The 19326-nt window shown below is 38.0% G+C and overlaps 1 protein-coding gene and 1 long non-coding RNA gene across 5 annotated transcripts in view; one reads left to right on the top strand and one right to left on the bottom strand.

Moving 5' to 3' along the window:
• Nucleotides 1-11019, top strand: part of LOC116066074 — a 194131-nt gene extending 183112 nt beyond the window's left edge. The window contains exons 3-4 of the long non-coding RNA XR_004108891.2: nt 7835-7949; nt 9939-11019. This is a non-coding gene — a long non-coding RNA (uncharacterized LOC116066074). The remainder of the gene's footprint in view (nt 1-7834; nt 7950-9938) is intronic.
• Nucleotides 1-19326, bottom strand: part of tbc1d32 (TBC1 domain family, member 32) — a 90353-nt gene that overhangs the window by 4815 nt on the left and 66212 nt on the right. For 3 of the 4 annotated variants that reach the window (XM_031321854.2, XM_031321850.2, XM_031321853.2), the window contains exons 33-34: nt 17409-17597; nt 7251-7943 (exon numbers count right to left, since the gene is read on the bottom strand). In XM_031321854.2, coding sequence (XP_031177714.1) covers nt 7824-7943; nt 17409-17597 — 309 coding nt within the window. In that variant the 3' untranslated portion in view covers nt 7251-7823. Of the gene's footprint in view, nt 1-7249; nt 7944-17408; nt 17598-19326 lie in introns of those variants that run through there. The other variant, XM_031321851.2, reaches the window with a different exon arrangement.

The raw sequence follows: 19326 nt of genomic DNA on the forward strand, positions 1-19326 counted from the left end.
GAGTTTGCAGACATGTCTGCTGAGACATCGGCTGAGAGGAGCAGCATAATTTAGTCCTTTTTAAATAAATCACATTTTCCAATACCCTGGTATATCATATTGGTACACTGTCCAGCGTAACGAGGCATGGCGTCTGTAGGGATGTAACGGTATGAAAATTTAACCTCACGGTTATAGTGACCAGAATTATCACGGTTTTTGGTATTATCGCGGTATTTTTAAAAGTGCGTTCAATATGTTCAGAAAGCACTGATAGGCCTACAGAAGCTGAAATAGTTTCAAAAAGTGTAACAGTGTTTATTATATTACAAAAATATATGCAATAGGCTTGTAAAAACTATTGAACCGCTGTAGGGTCTCCGGTAAGAACTTGAACCAGAGATGTCTGACTTTGAGATCCAGGAAGATTAATTTACAACTCCAACATGAAGTTAACTATGAAGTTGTATTTGACGTTACATGTGAAGTTGGATGTGGTTCTGAAATATAAACAAATAATAATGCACATTAATAAGCGTCTGACTTACTATGAACATTATTTACCAAAACTAAATGTTATAGCCACCAGCATACAAGAAACAATACTAAGAATTACATTAATTTATCTGTAATAATTAACATAAATGTAACATATTGCTCAGTAAAACAAACTGAGAATAAGCCACATCTATTACAGCACACATATCCATAACGGAGCAAACAGTGTAATACACCTTTAATAGCTAAGCACGTGGCTCCACAGCGCTAGTCTGTTTACTGGCGATTGCATGTTGCTAGCAAACACAACCTGAATATCAACACGTAGGTAAAGTAATATTAAACAATCTGCACATCTATCACTTATGCAATAAGAAACACAGCAACGATAATATCTCTCTCTCTCTCTCTCTCTCTCTCTCTCTCCAAATAAATGTCACATCGTAACACGGGCAAGACTTAATCCACATTGTAGCAGTACACTTATTGAAATATGAATAAACATAGCTTAAACGTTTACACAGATAAGGCAGTAAAAGCCATGACAGTTTAGCAAGCTACAGAATAGTTTTAACTTGCGCTGGGCTACACACATCACTTCAACAAGTCTGAAAACAGGAAAGGAATGATAAAGAAAAAAGTCCATTTACAGCTGCTTTTCTGTCCCCTTCTCCTGTCTGAGCGCGAGTGATTGGCAGGAGATCAAAGCGATGACTCTCGTCACTGATTGGTCAATCATCTCAGGAGAGAGAGAAGTGTTACTATGGCCTTTTTTACAAGGCTGATAAATGTCCTGGGCGCCCTCCTCTCCGTGATTCCAACGCCATGATTCCAACTCACCGTTGGAATCACATCGTTGGTGTTGAAAGTCATTTTCAGACTTAAGTGAAGTTAATTTTCGAGGCCAATTTTCTTGATAATACAGAAACTTGAGTCCTATCCAAGACACAGTCCTTTCCAGTCTTGTCCCTTGTTTGTTGTCAGGAGGCAACTTCATGTACCAGTTGACACTGGATATTATTGGACTTTTGGGGATTAGGAAGCTAACTCTTGATTTTGCTTCACAAATCCGAGAAACGGATGCAATGAGGGGAGAAGTTAAACTCGAGTCTGTGCAGGTTCTTTGTGTCTATGCAACGAGGAGAGTGAATGAGAATTATAATTCTCAGCATCTCTCCGCCGTCTCTCTCAGACTGTCTGACAGGCAGCAGGGTTTGGGCAGAGGGATTCAGGGAAAGGATTTCAAACAAGAACGGACCACGCTTTAAATTAAAGAAAGGCCCAGCGAAGCCCTGAGAGGGACAGAACCAAACAAAGAGGAGGTTGAGGGTTTCTACCATCACTTGCTGCAGTTTTGGGATCAATAAATAATTCTAAGTTTGTCCTCTTTAAAAAGAGGCGGTGAAATGAAATGCAAACATCTGATTGCGTCTTTATTAGAGATGCCAATGACCTTCTCTACATGCTTATCAATACACCTTGTATAACAGGCTGTGTCATTGAGCTCCAAATCCCCAAAGTCATCTGATTCACATGCACACAATGAACAATACACTTTATTGTGGAAAATATTGACCATAGCCAATGGAAATGCTAATACAAAATTCCCTCAAGCGCTGAGCTGTTCCTATGCAGCAGCGTGTGCATACACAATGAACAAAATATGACATCTCTGGCTGCTAAAATTGGGAAGCTGCAAAGAATCTGCAAACAAAAGCATTACAGAGGCTGGAAACAAGAAGCTACAGTAGCCAAGAGAAACAAAAAAAAAAAAATTTAGATAAGAACCTGATAACGGAAAGAGCAGCAAACTTCCTGCAGCAAATGTAAGAGCTAAAGATTAAAATCAGAGGGAAAAAAAGGATAAATGTATAATCAAGGAATCAGTGACACTTATAAATGAGTTCAGAATAAACATCTGTGAGATAAAAGCCAATAAAGATAACAGCGCACAGTTGATAAAAGAAAAAAGCTCTAAGCAGTGCGAGGTGTGTCCTCGCCGCTGCCTAATCAGCCTAATTACCACCAATTATCTGCTTCAAATTGCTTGCTGTCAGTTTGAAACGTCCATAATCAAGATCAACAGCACAACAGATCATTATACTGTAAAGGTTGCCATTATAGTCATCATCTCTAAACTGTATCCCCTTCTGAGGTCAAGTCAGCTCCCATGACGATAATGAGGTTTTCAAAGCTAATTGAAATAAACAGCCCAATTATGTCAAAGTGAACGAGTCTGTTGGTTCTGTGCAATAAATGTTTGGGTCAAACAAGTGAAACAGCTCTGTGAAGAAGGACAGAGAGATTTTGGACTCTTTTTATAATTTGATAAACATACAACAGTGTTTTCTCGCTTTTAGCTTTTTAACGGCAAGTCATATCCAACTATAAATTTTACTTTTTAAATGCAAGCAGTACAATTTCTTGATTTTTTTTTTTTTTTTGGGATGCATTTGTCTTACCGGTCCAGGAATTAGTTGGTTTCCTTCATTTATTAATACATTTATGTACAGTATAAGACGGTAAACAGTTGTGGCTGACGATGTAAACGTGCTGCAATGCTGCTCTTGTACGGATATCTGAATGAATGATAATTTTATCTTTTTTTCAAACCATTTTGGAGCCACTGATAGTAAATGGGCTAAAAGGGACAATGGCACCAGTATAGTCTGAGTTAGTCTGTTAACAAATGCCTAGGGATACACTGATTGCAAATTTCTCAGCTGATACCAATACCAATGTGTAGAATTTTCGGTTACACTTTAATTGAAGGTATCTACATAAGAGTGCCATGACACTGTCATGAACGTGTCATAAACATTATAAACAAGTCATTAACGTTTATGACATAACGCTTCTTTTAGTAAGTGTCATTCGGTTTTGTCATGACAAGTTATGGTTAGAGTTAGAGTTCATGTTTCATGACTGTGTCATGTCACTCTTATGTAGATACCTTGTAAAGTGTTACCGAATTTTCATTTGGCCGATGCCGATGTTTTTTTGTTTTCTTTTGCGCTACGTAAACAAATGAATCTCATTATAAAAAATAATATACAATATAATAATAATAAATTGAATTTATATAGCGCTTTTCACGAACTCAAAGTCGCTTTACAGGGCAGGTAGATAATAAAAACAATGCACAACAGAACAAAACAAATATTAAAAATATTGAACCATCTTCATCACGCTAACTTTAAATACGCAGAAATTCAATCAAACGCATTTATGAACAGTTGAATTTTTTTCTCAGAGTGAAACCGTGTACCAGCAGGCACCATAGAGTCCAGTGCTCTACCACATGCTCTACCTTTCATTGTTTGTTTACAAAAAAGCCAACGTTACTCTGTTTCTTTAGCCAGGAAGTTCCGCTGTCCGCTGTGAATTCTTTTACCTTCTCGGATGCTGTGGTTAACATGGGCTGAATCGTCCTGTCTGTCTGTGCTCTCTTGGCCTCCAGGTCATCTCTCTGTGTTTTAACAGCTTTCATGTAATCATTGTACACTTCGCTGTGTCTACCTTTCAAACAGCCGGTGAGATACGCTGTATTAAAACTCTTGACTGCCGCACCACCTCTTGAAATGTCACAGGAACATTTTTTGCAAACTGCATATCACTGATATTTCTCCTAAACCGCTGACATTTTGTTTGAAAACTCCAAAAGGATTTCAGTCCTCAGTATCACCAGCTAAGAGAGTTCCTCTCCTCTACTGCAGCACCAACTTCACCGAAAGCACTTTGACATGCCCACTCATCTATAACACAATTATGTCGTCTTGATCTCTTGGATCCCATTCTGCCAATTTCTGTGAGATGTTTTATGGAAATATTAAAGTCCAACATCAAGCTCCTCATGCCTTAGGAACGTCCCTGAGGACACGTACGAAACAGCACTGAGTATCAACAGTCAATAGTCTTATTTTGGCTCAGCTCTGAAGGTCTCTTACAAAACATGAATAGATGCAGTTTACAGCTGAATTAAGGGCATATTCATACTTGTTTGTTTTCTTTGATCTTACCAAAAAGAATGATTTTCTGCCTTTTAGTTCCAGTTCATTTAGAGTTCACGTTGTCTAATTACAAACAAAGCAAGATATGTAAATATTTAGTTATGTACTGAGAGGTAAATCGTTCTTTCTGCAGTTTTGTTGGAACTGTGTTTACGGTTGGGGTTTGATAACATTTTATATAATCTGAATCCAAACCCTTCTGAATCCCTTATCAAATCCATTTGGATAAATATATGTAACTTGAGTTAAAACTAAGATTTTATGGACACTGTTATACGATTTTTTGTAATCCCACAGTTTAAAATGCCCCAGTAGTCCCTGCTTCAAATAACTTTTGTCATTCCCTAATATAGAGACACAACTTTGCTTTCTTTGTCTCTCTTTTCTTAAAAAGGTTAGCTGTCCCCCCAGTCTACGTTAGCTGGTGCGCTGCCAGGCTGTTCATGTGTCATTTAAAAAAAAAGTGGGGGTCAGATGTCCCCTCACTCCACAGAAGTTTGTACAGTTTTGTGAACTGCGGCTTTTTCGAGCTAGAAGTGCCATCCATCTAGCAGCTGTGAACATCCATTTCTCTCAGCAAAGTCGAGTTCCCTGTCCTGCGTGTCCTGAAGAAGAAGAAAAAAACTTCTAGATCATCTGCAGCTTTGACAGATTACAGCCCACCACTGTCTCTCCCCACTAAATCCATCTCCTGCTCTCTTCTACTGTGCACAGCGCTGTGCTCAACAGAAGCATCGTCCACATGGATTCAGATGATGAAAACACTGACATGTCTAATATTCAGTATCAGAGCTCCACCGCTGACCCACAGACTCTTCTTGTGTCTCCACTGAAACTCTGGAGACTAGAGCAAACGGTGACATCTGGTAACAGCTTGACATTAAATTGTCCTCAAAGTAGACTGACAGGGCGCTGCTGACACGCTACACAGCCAAATAATGATCGATATATTCTGAAGGACATTTGGTATCTCAGCTTTCACTGTCCAATTACTAAAACAAATCGAGTCAAGCTGAACTCAGACTTTAGTCTAAAAACATTGTCCATGTCAGCTGTTTCCCCCATGGAGGCTTGAGGAGTGTGCATACAATACTGTAATGGCTTTATTTTGTCTGCTACTCATTCAACCAAGTAAAAACACATAAATAAACAAAAACAGTATGTACTTTATTTCTTTTAAATTGACAGGCCACTTGGTAAATAAAGCTCTTTTGCCTCAGGGTTTTTTGTTTCTTCGGCTGTCTAAGTGAAGGCTTGAACGAACTAAAATCATTATCGCTGGCTCCCAGTCAGCCCGCGCATCAAATTTAAAACTCGCTTATTGGTTTTCACATTGGTTAGCAGCCTGACATCTGCATGTCTATCTGATATCCTCGTTCCATATGAGACAAATATTACTTTACCTCCGGCAAAAACAGGAACAGCTGAGAAGCGGACTTTCAAGAGCTCCTCACTATATTATACAGTTTTTTATGTGTTTGTTTTCCTAAATTGTCATGTAACAGCCATGTTTTTTTCCCCGTTCATGTATACAGACGGGCGCCATCTTGGGAAAGCGGTTACTGACAGTCGAACGACGAACGCCGTGCAACCAGTAACCAGTAACCAGTAACATAGCTCAAGCACGGCATTCGTCGTTCAACTGGTCATGGCTGTTTTCCCAAGATGGCGCCCGCCTGTATACGCGAACGGAACGGATTTCCTTTTCTGCTTTAAAATGAAGCAAGCAGCCCCCCAACTTGCATGTGTGTCGCTGGTTGGTTGTAGGTCACATTTTGTTGCTCTTATTGGTTGTAGGTCTAATTGCGTCCAGAGGCATTTTGGTCTGCACTGTTGAATGCTAGATAACACCCCTTGGAAATTGAAAGTGAACTTGCGAGGTTCCAGACTAATACACATTTGTTAATTAGTCTTTCAGCTTCTTGTTTTCTTTTTCTGGCCCCCAAATTGACTGTTTTGGTTCAGTCTCATGGCTGTTATCAGCCTTGTTTCCAGCAACAGAGCTCTCATAAACCCACTGCACATATCTGTCCGGCACCAAATAGCAGACAGACAAAGATAGAAAGTAGCGGATGAACATGGTGAAACATTTATTATTGTTAGTAAAGATTGGACTGGACATTCATCAGGTCACCAGGAACACTTCTCCAAATGAATGCTAATGTTTGCTCCATGTCTGTCGGATGTTTAAATAGACAAGTGTTTGCTAACAAGTTCACCCTAATGACTTTAGAAGGCTGTAATGTCAAATGTGTGTGATGTTCAGCTTGTTATAAAGTTCTGCCCCCAAGTTTCCAAAAAAACTCATCTATCCTCTAAAGTTCAATTTTACGTTCAATACATTGTGAGCTAAACATGTAATCAGTTCCTCTCACTGTACGCCTCCACCTCTGTTGTGCCCTGCACATTCCCCTGGTAAACACTGTTGTTGTGGGTGAGAGACGGATAGATGTGATGTACTCATTTATTATTCAGCCGTCAGTGTGTCTGAAGAGGGGCGACAGGACGGTGGTGCAGGAGAGAGGGAAAAGGCTGTGGTTACTAATGAGGGTTTATCACCATGATACAACCTTCCTCATGCATCTTTCATACAAAGACCTGCATAAGTACACAAGGCTGTGAGATGCGTTGTTGCGTGTGCTGGCATTAATGATGTGTGGCCCATCGCCATGAAACGGCCAGACTCTACCGGCCTAGAGAGAATCTGATACTTTAGAAAACCATGGCAACAGATCATTCAAAAGGTTTTTAATTTGTCTAGACAATATTTAATACAGAACAAGAACATCTTGTCGAACACATAGAAAATATCTTAGATATTGACATTGTAGGAAAAAAAATTAAAACATTAGATTATCCAAACAGCAGCTGTTCATGATCATCACATACATTATTTACATCATGTACAGTAAAAAAAAAGTATAACTTCTTACAGATACAGAACATTATGGTGTTACATTATTAGATTGGTTTGGTAATCTTTTGTGTTTAAGGATAAGGCTGGTGCTATTCTGTATTTTCTTATCGTCAGCAAATCCCATGAAAATATTAAAACCAATAATGTGTTAGTCTCTTAATATTAACGTGAGACCCTTTAGCAAATGCATACTGTATGTTTGTACTTTTAAACTACTTTTTTTGTACTGTGGCCTAAATTCTGCCCTAAAACATATTCATGCCTGAGAACGGCAGTGTTTCATTACATCAGGACATAAACACAGGTACTGAATCTTAACCAAGCTGTTATGAATTTAAGGCAGATTAAAAGTTGTCTAACAACCACTTTAAAGACTGTCTGTTGTAATGTGTGCAAACACACAAACTTTAAACATGTTCTCAATCGACAGGGTTGCGGATGGTCTTCATGTCGGTGAGAACAACGTGTCTGTAGCTGCGCTCCAGTCCCTCCATGAGCTCCAGGTAGTCGCCCACCTTGAAGCCCTGGATTGGCTCCTCCTGCAGGTAAAAAGTAAGAAGTGTCGGAGTTATTAACATTGTACTAAATTAAAAGGTCATTCCATCATTTCTTTTTACACATAAAGGTCAGTTTATTGTTATGGGAGTACTGCTGAGCTTCTGAACAGTTGTTTAATCTCATGTGTGGCTCTGGAGGAGTTAAAGACAAAACAACGTGAGCTCGGAGACGACACTCATAACAGAAAGTCTGCGTTGCAAAGTGGAGGCATGGAGTTTGAATGACATGGGAATTTATCAGGCAAAGAGGGTGTAACAAAAAGATGTTATAGATGGCATTATGGGAAATGTAGGATCCAGCAATTTTGTGGAGTTTGACCCATACTAGAGACCAAAAGTCCAGATATCTTGGCCTCGGCTTTCTTTAGATGAAGCAATGACTACTGGCCTTGGTCTTTGTTTGGACAGAAGTTGTGAACTGTTCAAAAAAAGAATGAGTTATACTTCTGTGTTGTTTCATTTGAAAGGAAGCATCAGTGTTTCAAAAGAAAATATTTCAAAGTTTTTTGTTTTTCTGTTTTTTTTTTTATTATTATTTTGTGACCCTTCACTTTTATCTTTGGTCCCCTTTGTTTGTTTTATACGTTCTTACGTAAAAAAATAAATTAGAATTATTTTTTGTCTGAGATGCAGACAGATAATGGTTTGGTATTGAGGCAGAAGGAGGATTACTTTATCATCAGTCACTTTGTGTAATTAAATATAATCTTTTCATTAAAATGCTTTATATTGAATCTATTTCAATGTCACAAGAAAATCAAATTAAATCTGCGGGAATCAAGTGCTGCACCGTGCCAGTAAACAACATCTTTGCTTAATGCTGTAATTAAGTTTTATGTGTCGGAGAAGCAAAACAATATCTTAATAAGCACTAGCATGTCCACCATGCAGGTATACGCAAAGTAAGGTGTGTCTTAAAGCAGCCATATTATGCTCATTTTCAGGTTCATAATTGTATTTTAAGGTTGTACCAGAATAGGTTTACATGGTTTAATTTTCTAAAAACACCATATTTGTGTTGTACTGCAGTGCTCTCTCTCACTGCTGCAGATCCTCTTTTCAGCTGGTCTCTGTTTTAGCTACAGAGTGAGACCTCTTTTCTTCTTCTTCTTCTGGACTATCCTTGATTGCACTGCACATGCCCAGTAGCTCAGATGTAGATCATGTCAGCTAGCTAGCTCCATAGACAGTAAAAGAAAGGCTGTTTCTACAACCTCGGTCAGTTACAAGGCAGGATTAGCTGGGAGACTTCTAAATGAGGGCGCACATGTAAGTAGTTCTTTTGTAGATTATGGTGAACTTGTGTGTGTTGTAGCAGTGCTTTGCTATTGAGAACGCGGTAGCATGCTAGCGTTAGCACGCTAACGCTACGAGCTAATGGTTGCGGTTAGCCTGCTCGTTTCGGCTTGTGACGTCACAAGCCGTGCCGATTTTGAACAGCTCACCCAGAGACTGAAGGCAGGACACATTCAGAAACCGTATCTCACTCTAAACAGCATGGATGGATTTTTTTCAAAGTTTGTATGTGTGTGGAAGCACCAGAGACACAACATAACACCCCAAATCCCAGAAAAAGTGATTTTTTCATAATATGGGCACTTTAACATGCGATATCTAAACTGTCTAAGAGACATTTAATTTGGCTCATTTGTTCAGTCAAGATTTAAATTTCAGCCTGAGCTACAGTATGCATCTGTCATGCCAAATACTGCAACAGAGCAAAGAACTGTGACTGCTGCTGTGCATCATGTTGCGAGTGGCATCATCAATTAGCAGCCCGAGAAACGCTGCACCGTATTTTAGAATAACACACAGCAAACATCATGATTTCACCCTCTGTCAGTATCTCAGCCAAGGCCTTAAAAAACCCAACTGCAGTTTATTGACTTCTGCATGTTGTCAGCACTCTCCTAAATTTCTTTCAGCACTTTGCAATATTTGTTTTTGGAGAATCCAATTACTGTTTTTTTTTTGCAGGTAGATAGTGCTGACGAGGATGTGACACAGTGAGTGCACAGTCGATGAGTGAGTAATTTCAGGTTGGAGACTCATCCTGTTAACACAATTCCTCTTTTAATAAGACTGAAGATTCTCATACACATATAATGACCTATCTTGCATTAAGCTCACACAGCAAGTTACAAGATTAATTGGAGGGGTCACAAGATTAATAACAGGATGGGAGAGAATCAAAAGCATATTCTGTTCACACAAAATGTTTTTTCTGACTTTTCTGTAATCCCTAGATCCTTGATGGCAATGTCGGTCTGTGTACCCCACTGTGGTCCAGACTGAAATATTTCAACAACTATTAGATGGATTTCCATGAAATTTCTCTAGACAATTATAATCCTCAGAGAATGAAATGTAATGCTAGCTCCACCAGCGGGTTGACACTTATGCTTTTTTAGTAAAATTTCTCAACAACTATTTAATGGATTGCCATCAAATTTGGTGCAGACATTCATGGTTCCCAGAGGGTGAATCCTCCTGACTTTAGTCATGTTAGCATGCTGTCGTTAGCATTTAGTTTGTAGCATTGCTGAGCTAAAGTATAGCCTCAAAGAGCAGTAAGCGTGGCTGTATACTCTAAGGAGTGGAAGGAAACGCCGCTTTGGCTGAACTGCTCACAACTCAACAACATATTAAACTTGATATGACAGGTAATATGTAAACATTGCTGTGTTTTAACCACTTTTAACCACTAAGCTAGGTACAATAATGCTTTATTTCATTGGAGCTCTCGTCTCCAACCTTTTTTGAGATAAAGAAATGTCTACTTGTGACCCCTTGTCAAAGTGCAGATGTCTGGGAGTCTTGAGCAGTTCAATCGGTGATTGATTTTGCCTGCTGCTGCTTGCTAAAACTATATCACAAAAAGAGCAAAGATTAGAAAGAAGTCAGAAATTATATTATTAAATGTACCCAAATTTAGTTTTTTCCCTACTAACCCTGAAATCATCTCGGGACCACCGCCTTAGATCACCAAAGATTTCCGGTTCAGGATCTCGGTGTCCTTTATAAGGTTATATTGGTAGTGTAGAAAAACCAAAGGAGTCAAGTGCAAAGAAATAGATTAAGAGCAAATTGAGTGATAGGTTGTTGTTTTTTTTTATTATTTACAAGGAGCGAATATAGAGTGACTGCAGAGGGGAGTAAGTAACGTCAGCAAGAAATGAGATTTCAGTCTGATGGAGGACTCTGCTCCTGTGATTATTCCAGGCAGCCATGTATCATTACATGATAAAAACCCACTTTATAAGAGAAAAATCTCTTTAATTATTTGGAGGTCACATTCTAGACGTATCTGATATACTGGTGTTAATAATGTGTAGATTAATTGTCAGCAGTACCAGGTACATAGTCTATTAAATCCGTATTTTGTTTGCATGAAAGTCCTTTACATCCAGCTGGGTGGTTAATGTGCTACTATTCTTCTTCTTGTCAAAATGTAACAACACGACACTGCAGTACTGTAAGTATAAAAATTATCCCAATTGTCAGATAATTTATTTGAGCCAAGATTTTGCAGAGTGAGATTAATCCTGAAGAAACATTAAAACGAAAGTTGCTTTGGCTGTTCATTTATCGCACCGGGAAACGGCTGCTGACACAGTTAAACCTGTGAAAGAGAGTAGAGATGATAAGCAGTGGAAATCACTTGGGAGAGTATTTTTGGTCTGGTATTTTCTCTGGGAGAATTAAAGATGCAAGGATATGAGTGTGTAGGAATTAGGGCCTGACTAATGTGGATTCCTTAAGTTTTAAACAAAATGTACTGTGATGTTTAGATGAATATGTTCCTGCTGAACAGGTGACACAAGCTGCTTAATGTTCCCCATAATCTTCAATATATATTAACCATTAGCACTTATGAGATGATTAAGTACGCTAATGAATGCATTTATTACCAAAGATTTCTACGTTTTCTTAAGCTTGTCCTCCTCACATGACAAATGAGTGGTATTAATATTCAATGAGTGTGGATTTGCAGAAGGTGACATTAATAAGAATATTTGTTAAAGCATTAAAGAGTTGTATTGGTTAGTTAAATTGACATAAGTGCCTCTTAGTAACAGGCTGACTGGATATTTGTTTTGGTTAGACGCTAAAATTAATGGATTACAAAAGGTATTGTTTTGAAATGCAAGGCATTGTGGGAATGGCAGTTGAAATGACTAATTTAAAATTTTGCTCATCTGATTTTCAATTTTACAATTTTTGTTGTTTCAATCTTGTTTTAAGTTGCAGTTGATGAGAGGAAGAATTTTGACATTAGGTCAGGTTTAGCCAAAAAAATAAGCAAACATAATAGGCTTAAAAAGTAAAAAAAAATCTTTTAGCATTAGAGGGCATCTTATATTTTCCCCAGTGGACCAATCATTGCCATTCAACATGTCTAGGTGATGAGTGACTTGGACTTAGTTAGGGGGGCTAAATGCCAAAGACATTTGACTGAAAATCAAAGAATAATTATGCTAGCAACCCCCTTTGTTCACATGTACAAACTCACAGTGGCAGCAGTCTCTTGCCTCAAATGAGCTTGTGCACGTGTTCAGCGTTAAGCACAGAATTTATGTACACAGCTCTGATTAGACCGTTATTTTCTCTCATTATCACTACACTGGCACACGAGTTTGGTAATTATGAAGTTCATTTCCTGAGCAATTCTTTTCTTCAAGTCCCTGTAGCTCGGTTATATCATATTGACTGGGGAAGGCATCTACATTGGCAATCGTCTTTTTCACCGCTTAGTTTGAAGTATTTTAATGCAATTGAGTTGTAGTAGAAAACTGTTGCCCGGTGGAATAAAAACGAGTGCGAGTAGATCATGCCAGGTTGCGGGTCAAATAGCACCCTCTAGGTCCTATAGCGTTTGACTCTTTGTGTAAACAAGGGGTTAGACTTCCAGGGCCAAATAGGTCACTCAGCTATGTGCCAAATTAGGGAAAATGTTATCAATTCATGTCCAAATAATTTGACAAACATTAGAAAAAGGAATACTCATCATATTTACAGTATGTGGTGAACTGAAGCTTTCTTTTAGTCTGTGGTAGACATATAACCTGTCTTCTTTTACTGCAGTTAAGAACGAGAACGAGCCAGCCAGAACGATTGTAACATGTCATTTGCCTTTTCAAATTTTAATTTAGAGGAAATATAAATATACCACCTAGTGAGACAGGATAAGTATAGAGGGTTGCAAGTGTGCGAGCGAATGTTTAAAAAAATCCTCTGCTGCAATACCACATCTGTCTGAGTAAAATAATTCCTTCACATTGTTCCCACAGAGAAAGAAAGAGGAGAAGAGGAAAGATAAAGCCGTTGTGCGCAAACCGGCATGTCTATAACTTCAACAGTTCAGCTCAGGACAAGGATTGTGTAAGTTTCTCGCACACACACACTCTTGTCTCAAAGCTGTCTCTTGCAGCAGTATCTGATGCTACAGCTCATTAGAAGAGCTTCCTCAGATAAAGCCAACATAACTGATCTTTTATTCACAAAAACTGTCAGCGGCAGCTCATGGCGATGTTAACACTAGAGCTATCAGCTGGAGACAAGACAGACTCAAAAGCTTAATGAGTAATGACGATGAGTGCTTCATGTCAAGCCATGCCTCATTCACAATGCTGGTGTTTTAATGTTGCTTTGGATATTGGTAGGCGTACAAGTCTCTGAGACTGTAACTTTAGACCAGGAGTCTTTAATGTTTTTTAAGCTAATGACCCCTTAACTGAAAGAGAGATGGAGCAGGGCCCCCTACTACATGTATTGTATAAAGATGAAGTTGCATATTAAACTGGGTCTACAATAACATGTAGCGTGGCCTGAAGCCTTTATATATACCTTTTTTGCATAAAATACTAAGCTATTAAAATAGCCTTATAATTGTTGACATGATTTTATAAATCAAGTTTTAATGTTACACATACATGTGGCACAGTGAATCCTTAGGATTAACTATCTGTGGATGGCCTTAGTGACTACCTTACCAATAGGCCAGTAGGCAGTGGGGATTTTAATTTGCTAATAATAATATGTTGGATCCATGTTGAGACTTTTTAATTTTCAAAAGAAAAACCTGTTGAAGATCCCTGCTTTAGACCTTTTGTGAAATCTTTTGGGCCACTCTTCAATTCAGCGTTCATCCAATTCACAGAGCAGAACTTATTCCAATGAAACATGTTAGCTTCCAAAACAGACCTCATTTCACAGTATATTAGCAGCAAGACATACCATAGTGGTTTTGTGAAGAAATTCTAAAATGTAGATAGAATCATGGATGACTGCTTAACCCTTGTGTTGACTTCGGGTCACATTGGCCTGTTTTATATCAGAAAATATTAGACGTAGAAATAAGCGCTGAAAATGTGTAGAAGAAAAATTTAAAAAATGTAAAATGTTGGAAAAAGCAAAAACAAATGTCAGAAAAAAAGGGTTTTTTTCAAGGTTGAAGGGAAGACAACACAATTAATATAAAAGGGGAGCTGAACAATTCAGTAGAGATCTTCCAGCAGCAACTGCATAGGACTTCTTATATAAAAATCCAGATGCTTTATTATGATATAATTAGGTATTCCGAATTTATTAAACTGCAATAAGGGAGAGCTTTTTCTAAAGTTTTTTTTTTTAATAAAGCATTATAGCACAAACATAAATGATCTGTGTGCAGTTTACTGATGTTACTTTAAGAGTGCAGTATTTATAAAACAACCTCTCAAATATAGCTATTCCTGTTTGCTGTGTTGCAGGTGCTGATGAGCTACACCTGGGACAGGGTGCTACTTCTGGCTCCAGCTCAGCTTGACCTATCAGTAAAACGTTAATAAATAACAAAGGAGGACACTAACAAACAAAGCCGTGCTGATCAGAAAATCACAACACAGAAGCCTCTAAGAAGCAGTGGGTGGAAGGGTTTTGGGTTCCACACCTTGAATGGCAAAACTACCAACCAGGGGCCTGTTTCACAAAAGCAGAATTTATAAATCCAGGATAACTGATAAAGCGAGGCTTGACCTAGTCTAATCTGTGCATCCTGGCTTGGTGCGTTTCACGAAGGCCAAGCCAGGCTGAGGAGGAGCGACTAGGTCGAGCCAGGATGAAGTAATTCAGATAGATGCGCGTCCGCGGCTTTCCTCAAAAGACCGCGAGGTCGATCACAGATTTACTGATGCCAAAATGGAGAATACGCATTGTACATACTTTATACAGAGTGAGCAGCAGTTTCTTGTGGAAGTAGATGACGTGAAACACATTTGTATAAAAAGAAAAGAAACACGGCCGCTGTAATGAAACAGCGAGAGAAAGCGTAGCAGCCGATCGCGGACCGACTGAATATATACATTAACTGACCACTGCTCTGAATTGAAACCGTCATAATCATTCCATTCAAAGATTAGGCTACTAATCATTTGCACAAATTAACAGTTGTACTCTTTGCCTTAAAAGTAAGCAAAAGATAATGTTACTCAGGAAATTTACCACGAAGATCAATTTTCTACAACGCTAGAGTATGATGCATAAATATCTTTGTTCTGTTCCTCCCTCTCCCTCATGGGCTAAAATATACATTTCCTAAGTCATATTAACGTCCACTGCTCGCGTTCAATGCAAAGTGTACAACTGTTCGTTTTTGCAAATGACAGTGACTCATTGAATGGTTTCAGTTAAGAGCAGTAGTTCGTAAATGTATATTTTTAGATCATCATTCAGTCTGTCCGCTATTATTATTCGCGTTTTTTTATTTTTTATTTTTTTTATAGAGGACGAGTTTCCTTCTCTACATATTATATGCCTTGCTCCCTTGTATATATGGACATAGAAAATAAAGACATTGAAGAAATTGGACTCTAAAATCTAGAAACTATAAAGATAATTAAGTGAGAAATTCCATGCACACTGTAAACATGAATGGAACAGAGTATATTCATCAGTTATTTCCCCCCCAGCAAAATATAAGGTCAAAAACCATTGAGGTGTCCTCTCCCTGTTGTTACATGAATGTACAGTAGCCTACAACACTAGATAGTTACTGGTTCAGTGAACTAAGTCTATAATTTGGGAGGATTGTACAATTAGGATATGTTCTTTAAATTGTACAATCCTCTCAAATTATAGTCCCAGTTTACTGGACAACACAAATTGTGTGCTAAGAATGCCAAATACAATGCACATGGCAGCGGAACAAACATGATCGTTATTGTTAAAGAATTAAAAAAAAATGAATCAACTCAAATAATTCAAGGTGCATTGGTCAACTATAGAAATGTAAAACATTGTATGTATTGCCCTTAGTAACAAAATTTAAAACATTTGAAATTTTATCAGCATTTTCTAATTATCTCAACTGTCATAATATTTTCATCAAACTAACAATATGAACAGCAGTCGTCATACAGCAATATAACTGTCACATGAATAATTATTAAAACAAATAATGGTCACAACTTTAAATAATAACAGTACTTAAAGGAACAGCAATATGCACCTGTTGTATTTTAATCCAGGCTGATAACAATAGGGTAAAACCATTGCTGGGTGATCAGAAAAGGCTCCAGGATTAAATAAATCCTGGCTGTTAGCCTGGTCGGGAGCAGGCTAGCTGCACAGAATAAATCTCCATGGTGATTTATGTGCCTCCACTTTCGTGAAACCGAGTCAAGGCCTAAATCATCCAGGATAACTGATAAATCCCGGCTTAATCCCTTATCTTGGTTTTGTGAAACAGGCCCGTTTTTGCAAAAGTAGCTGCCTTGCTCTACAACGACAACACACCTGAAGACTCGCCGCGGCACCCGACCACTGATGGACAACGCATCAGGATGTGACAGTCACAACACTGTATCTCACTCACACATTACGTTATATCGGGTCAATTAACCAATTAGTTGACTGACAGAAAATTAATCTACTACTATATTTTGATAACTGTCATTTTTATGTTTGTCATTTTATAAATACAAATTCCAAGTCAATAGAGTGTGTGGGAGCGAGATGCTAAAGAAGTACAACTAGAAACCAATGAAGTGAAAACAAACATGCCAGTTGGCCACCTGAAACTTGTACAACAACCCCTGAACAGACCAGATGAAAGATAATTATGATCCATTCTGGTTGCAACTTCCCCAATGTAAGGAATTTCTGCTTCTCTGTTTTATATTTTTTTAATTTTAATATCCTTGAGTTTTAGTCTGTTGGTCAAATAAAACAAAAACATTTGGCCTCATGAATATCAGAATGGCCATGTTTTTCTATTTTATAAACAAAAGGATTAATTGATTAATGAAAATGAGTCGAATTCAACAACACTGCTTTACACTAAAAGACTAGAGATCCTAGATCAATATGGGAGTGCCTCTCTCTAGCCACAGTTGCATACAGACTATGTGATACAGGATGTTCTGTTTATAAAATATTCTGTACTGTAGTACTGATGCTCCATCTCACCTTGAGGAAGACCTGCAGCTCCTGGGACTGTGTACGCTGCAGGATGTCTGGCTGCAGATGTTTAAATATGGCCACGCACATGTACACCTGGTAGTCAGGACCCATCACCACACAGGTGGAGACGTAGTGGCAGATTTCTGTCCAGTCCAGATAGTTCCAGAAACACTGAGTCAACCAGTGGAGGCACATCTGTGGTTAGAGAGACACAGGTTGTGATTTCCAGGATATTGTTCTTGTTGAATCTCATTACTGTTGATGAGAAAAAAAACCTGTCAACAGAATATTATAAATTCATCTGTGCCCAAGTGTTAGCTTACATTTAATAAAGGTGAAAAAAGACCCCAATTACACTGTAATATGAGTGACCTGCTTAATGCCTGACAATCAATGAATCATGTTTCAGACAATTATTCTTCTGCCTGTAATGAATCAAATGTGTCAAATATAAAATGTCAGTCTCTTATCAATACTGTATCTATTGAAGGGAAATACTATATATTCCAAAAAATTACAATTAACTGCCTAATTTTGCAGTAAAGTGCTTCCATGTCACAGTTCCATTAAGTTTTCTCAGAGTTCTATTTTTTTTTAACATTTACTTAAATCTGTACACAACCACTAAATAACATGGAAACAAAACCATGATAAAGTATAACGTTAGTTACTTATGACCCAACAAAGGGGAATAAGTACATGCAGAGAATTTTAAAGAGAGAGCAGTGCAAATGAGAAAAAATAAGTGATGTTTAAGAACTCAGGAGTCCGTAATAAAAGCAATAATAACAAAGAGACTTAATACAGCAGAGTAACCCAACCGTCAATAGGTGTTTTGATGTCATTTAAAACAATACACACTGCTGAAGTGAAGGAGAGCTATTCCAGAGCCTCGGGACCACAATGGCAAAAGCTTAATCACACCTGGTTTTTACCCAGAAAACTACAGTTTTCCTAGCAGTCTACATGGCTGAAAGTTCACGAATAAAGCATGGAGGTTGATTTGTAGAGGCATTAAGCAAGCTCAGCAGAATTTTCTGGGCTTCTGTATTTCACAAGTAGCCATCAGAGTTCCTGCCAGCAAAAACAGAGGTGATTATATGGTTCTACATAAAAGTCTTGTTGTGGAATTTTAAAACCGATATAGTTTCTCCAGTGGCAATTTGAAAAAGAAATGAGGCACAATAACAACCAAAATAAATCTAGATGATGCTTTCCAACAGCCTGAGCTATAGTACAGTATAGTATGGCCTTACAATTTCATTGAAAAAAAAGTCAAAGTATGTCATAAAAATGTCATAAAAAAGTAGTATAGTATGTTGAAAAAAAGTCATAATATAGCATGTCATAAAAAGTTAAAAAAAAGTCATGGTATAGCTCACCTTGTAGAGCGTGTGACCAATGTACCAATGCACCAAGGCTCAGTGCTTACTGCAGTGGTCCACGGTTCGAATATAACCTGTGGCCCTTTCCTTCATGTTTTCCCCCTCTCTCTCCACTTTCCTATCTACAATTGTCCTATCCATTAAAGGCCAAAGTGTGTCATAAAAAGTCATAATATAGTATGTCAAAAAGTCATAAAAAGTAATAGTATAGTATGTTGAAAAAAAGTCATAGTATAGCATGTCAAAGAAATGCAACTAAAAAGCCATAGTATGTCAAAAACTCATAGTATAATAAGTCGAAAAAAGTCATTAAAAAGTCATAGTATAGTATGTCAAAAAAGTCATATTATAGTATGTTGAAAAAATGAAAAAAAGGCCAAAGTAACGTATGTCAAAAAAGTCATAGTATAGTATGTCGTAAAAAAATATAAAAAGTCAAAGCATACTATGTTGGATAAAAGTCATGGTATAGCTCATATTGTAGAGGGTGCACCCAATGTACCAAGGATCAGTGCTTACTGCAGCGGCCCAGGGTTCGA

This window comes from Sander lucioperca, chromosome 19 (assembly GCF_008315115.2).
Source record: "Sander lucioperca isolate FBNREF2018 chromosome 19, SLUC_FBN_1.2, whole genome shotgun sequence".
NCBI lineage: Eukaryota > Metazoa > Chordata > Actinopteri > Perciformes > Percidae > Sander > Sander lucioperca.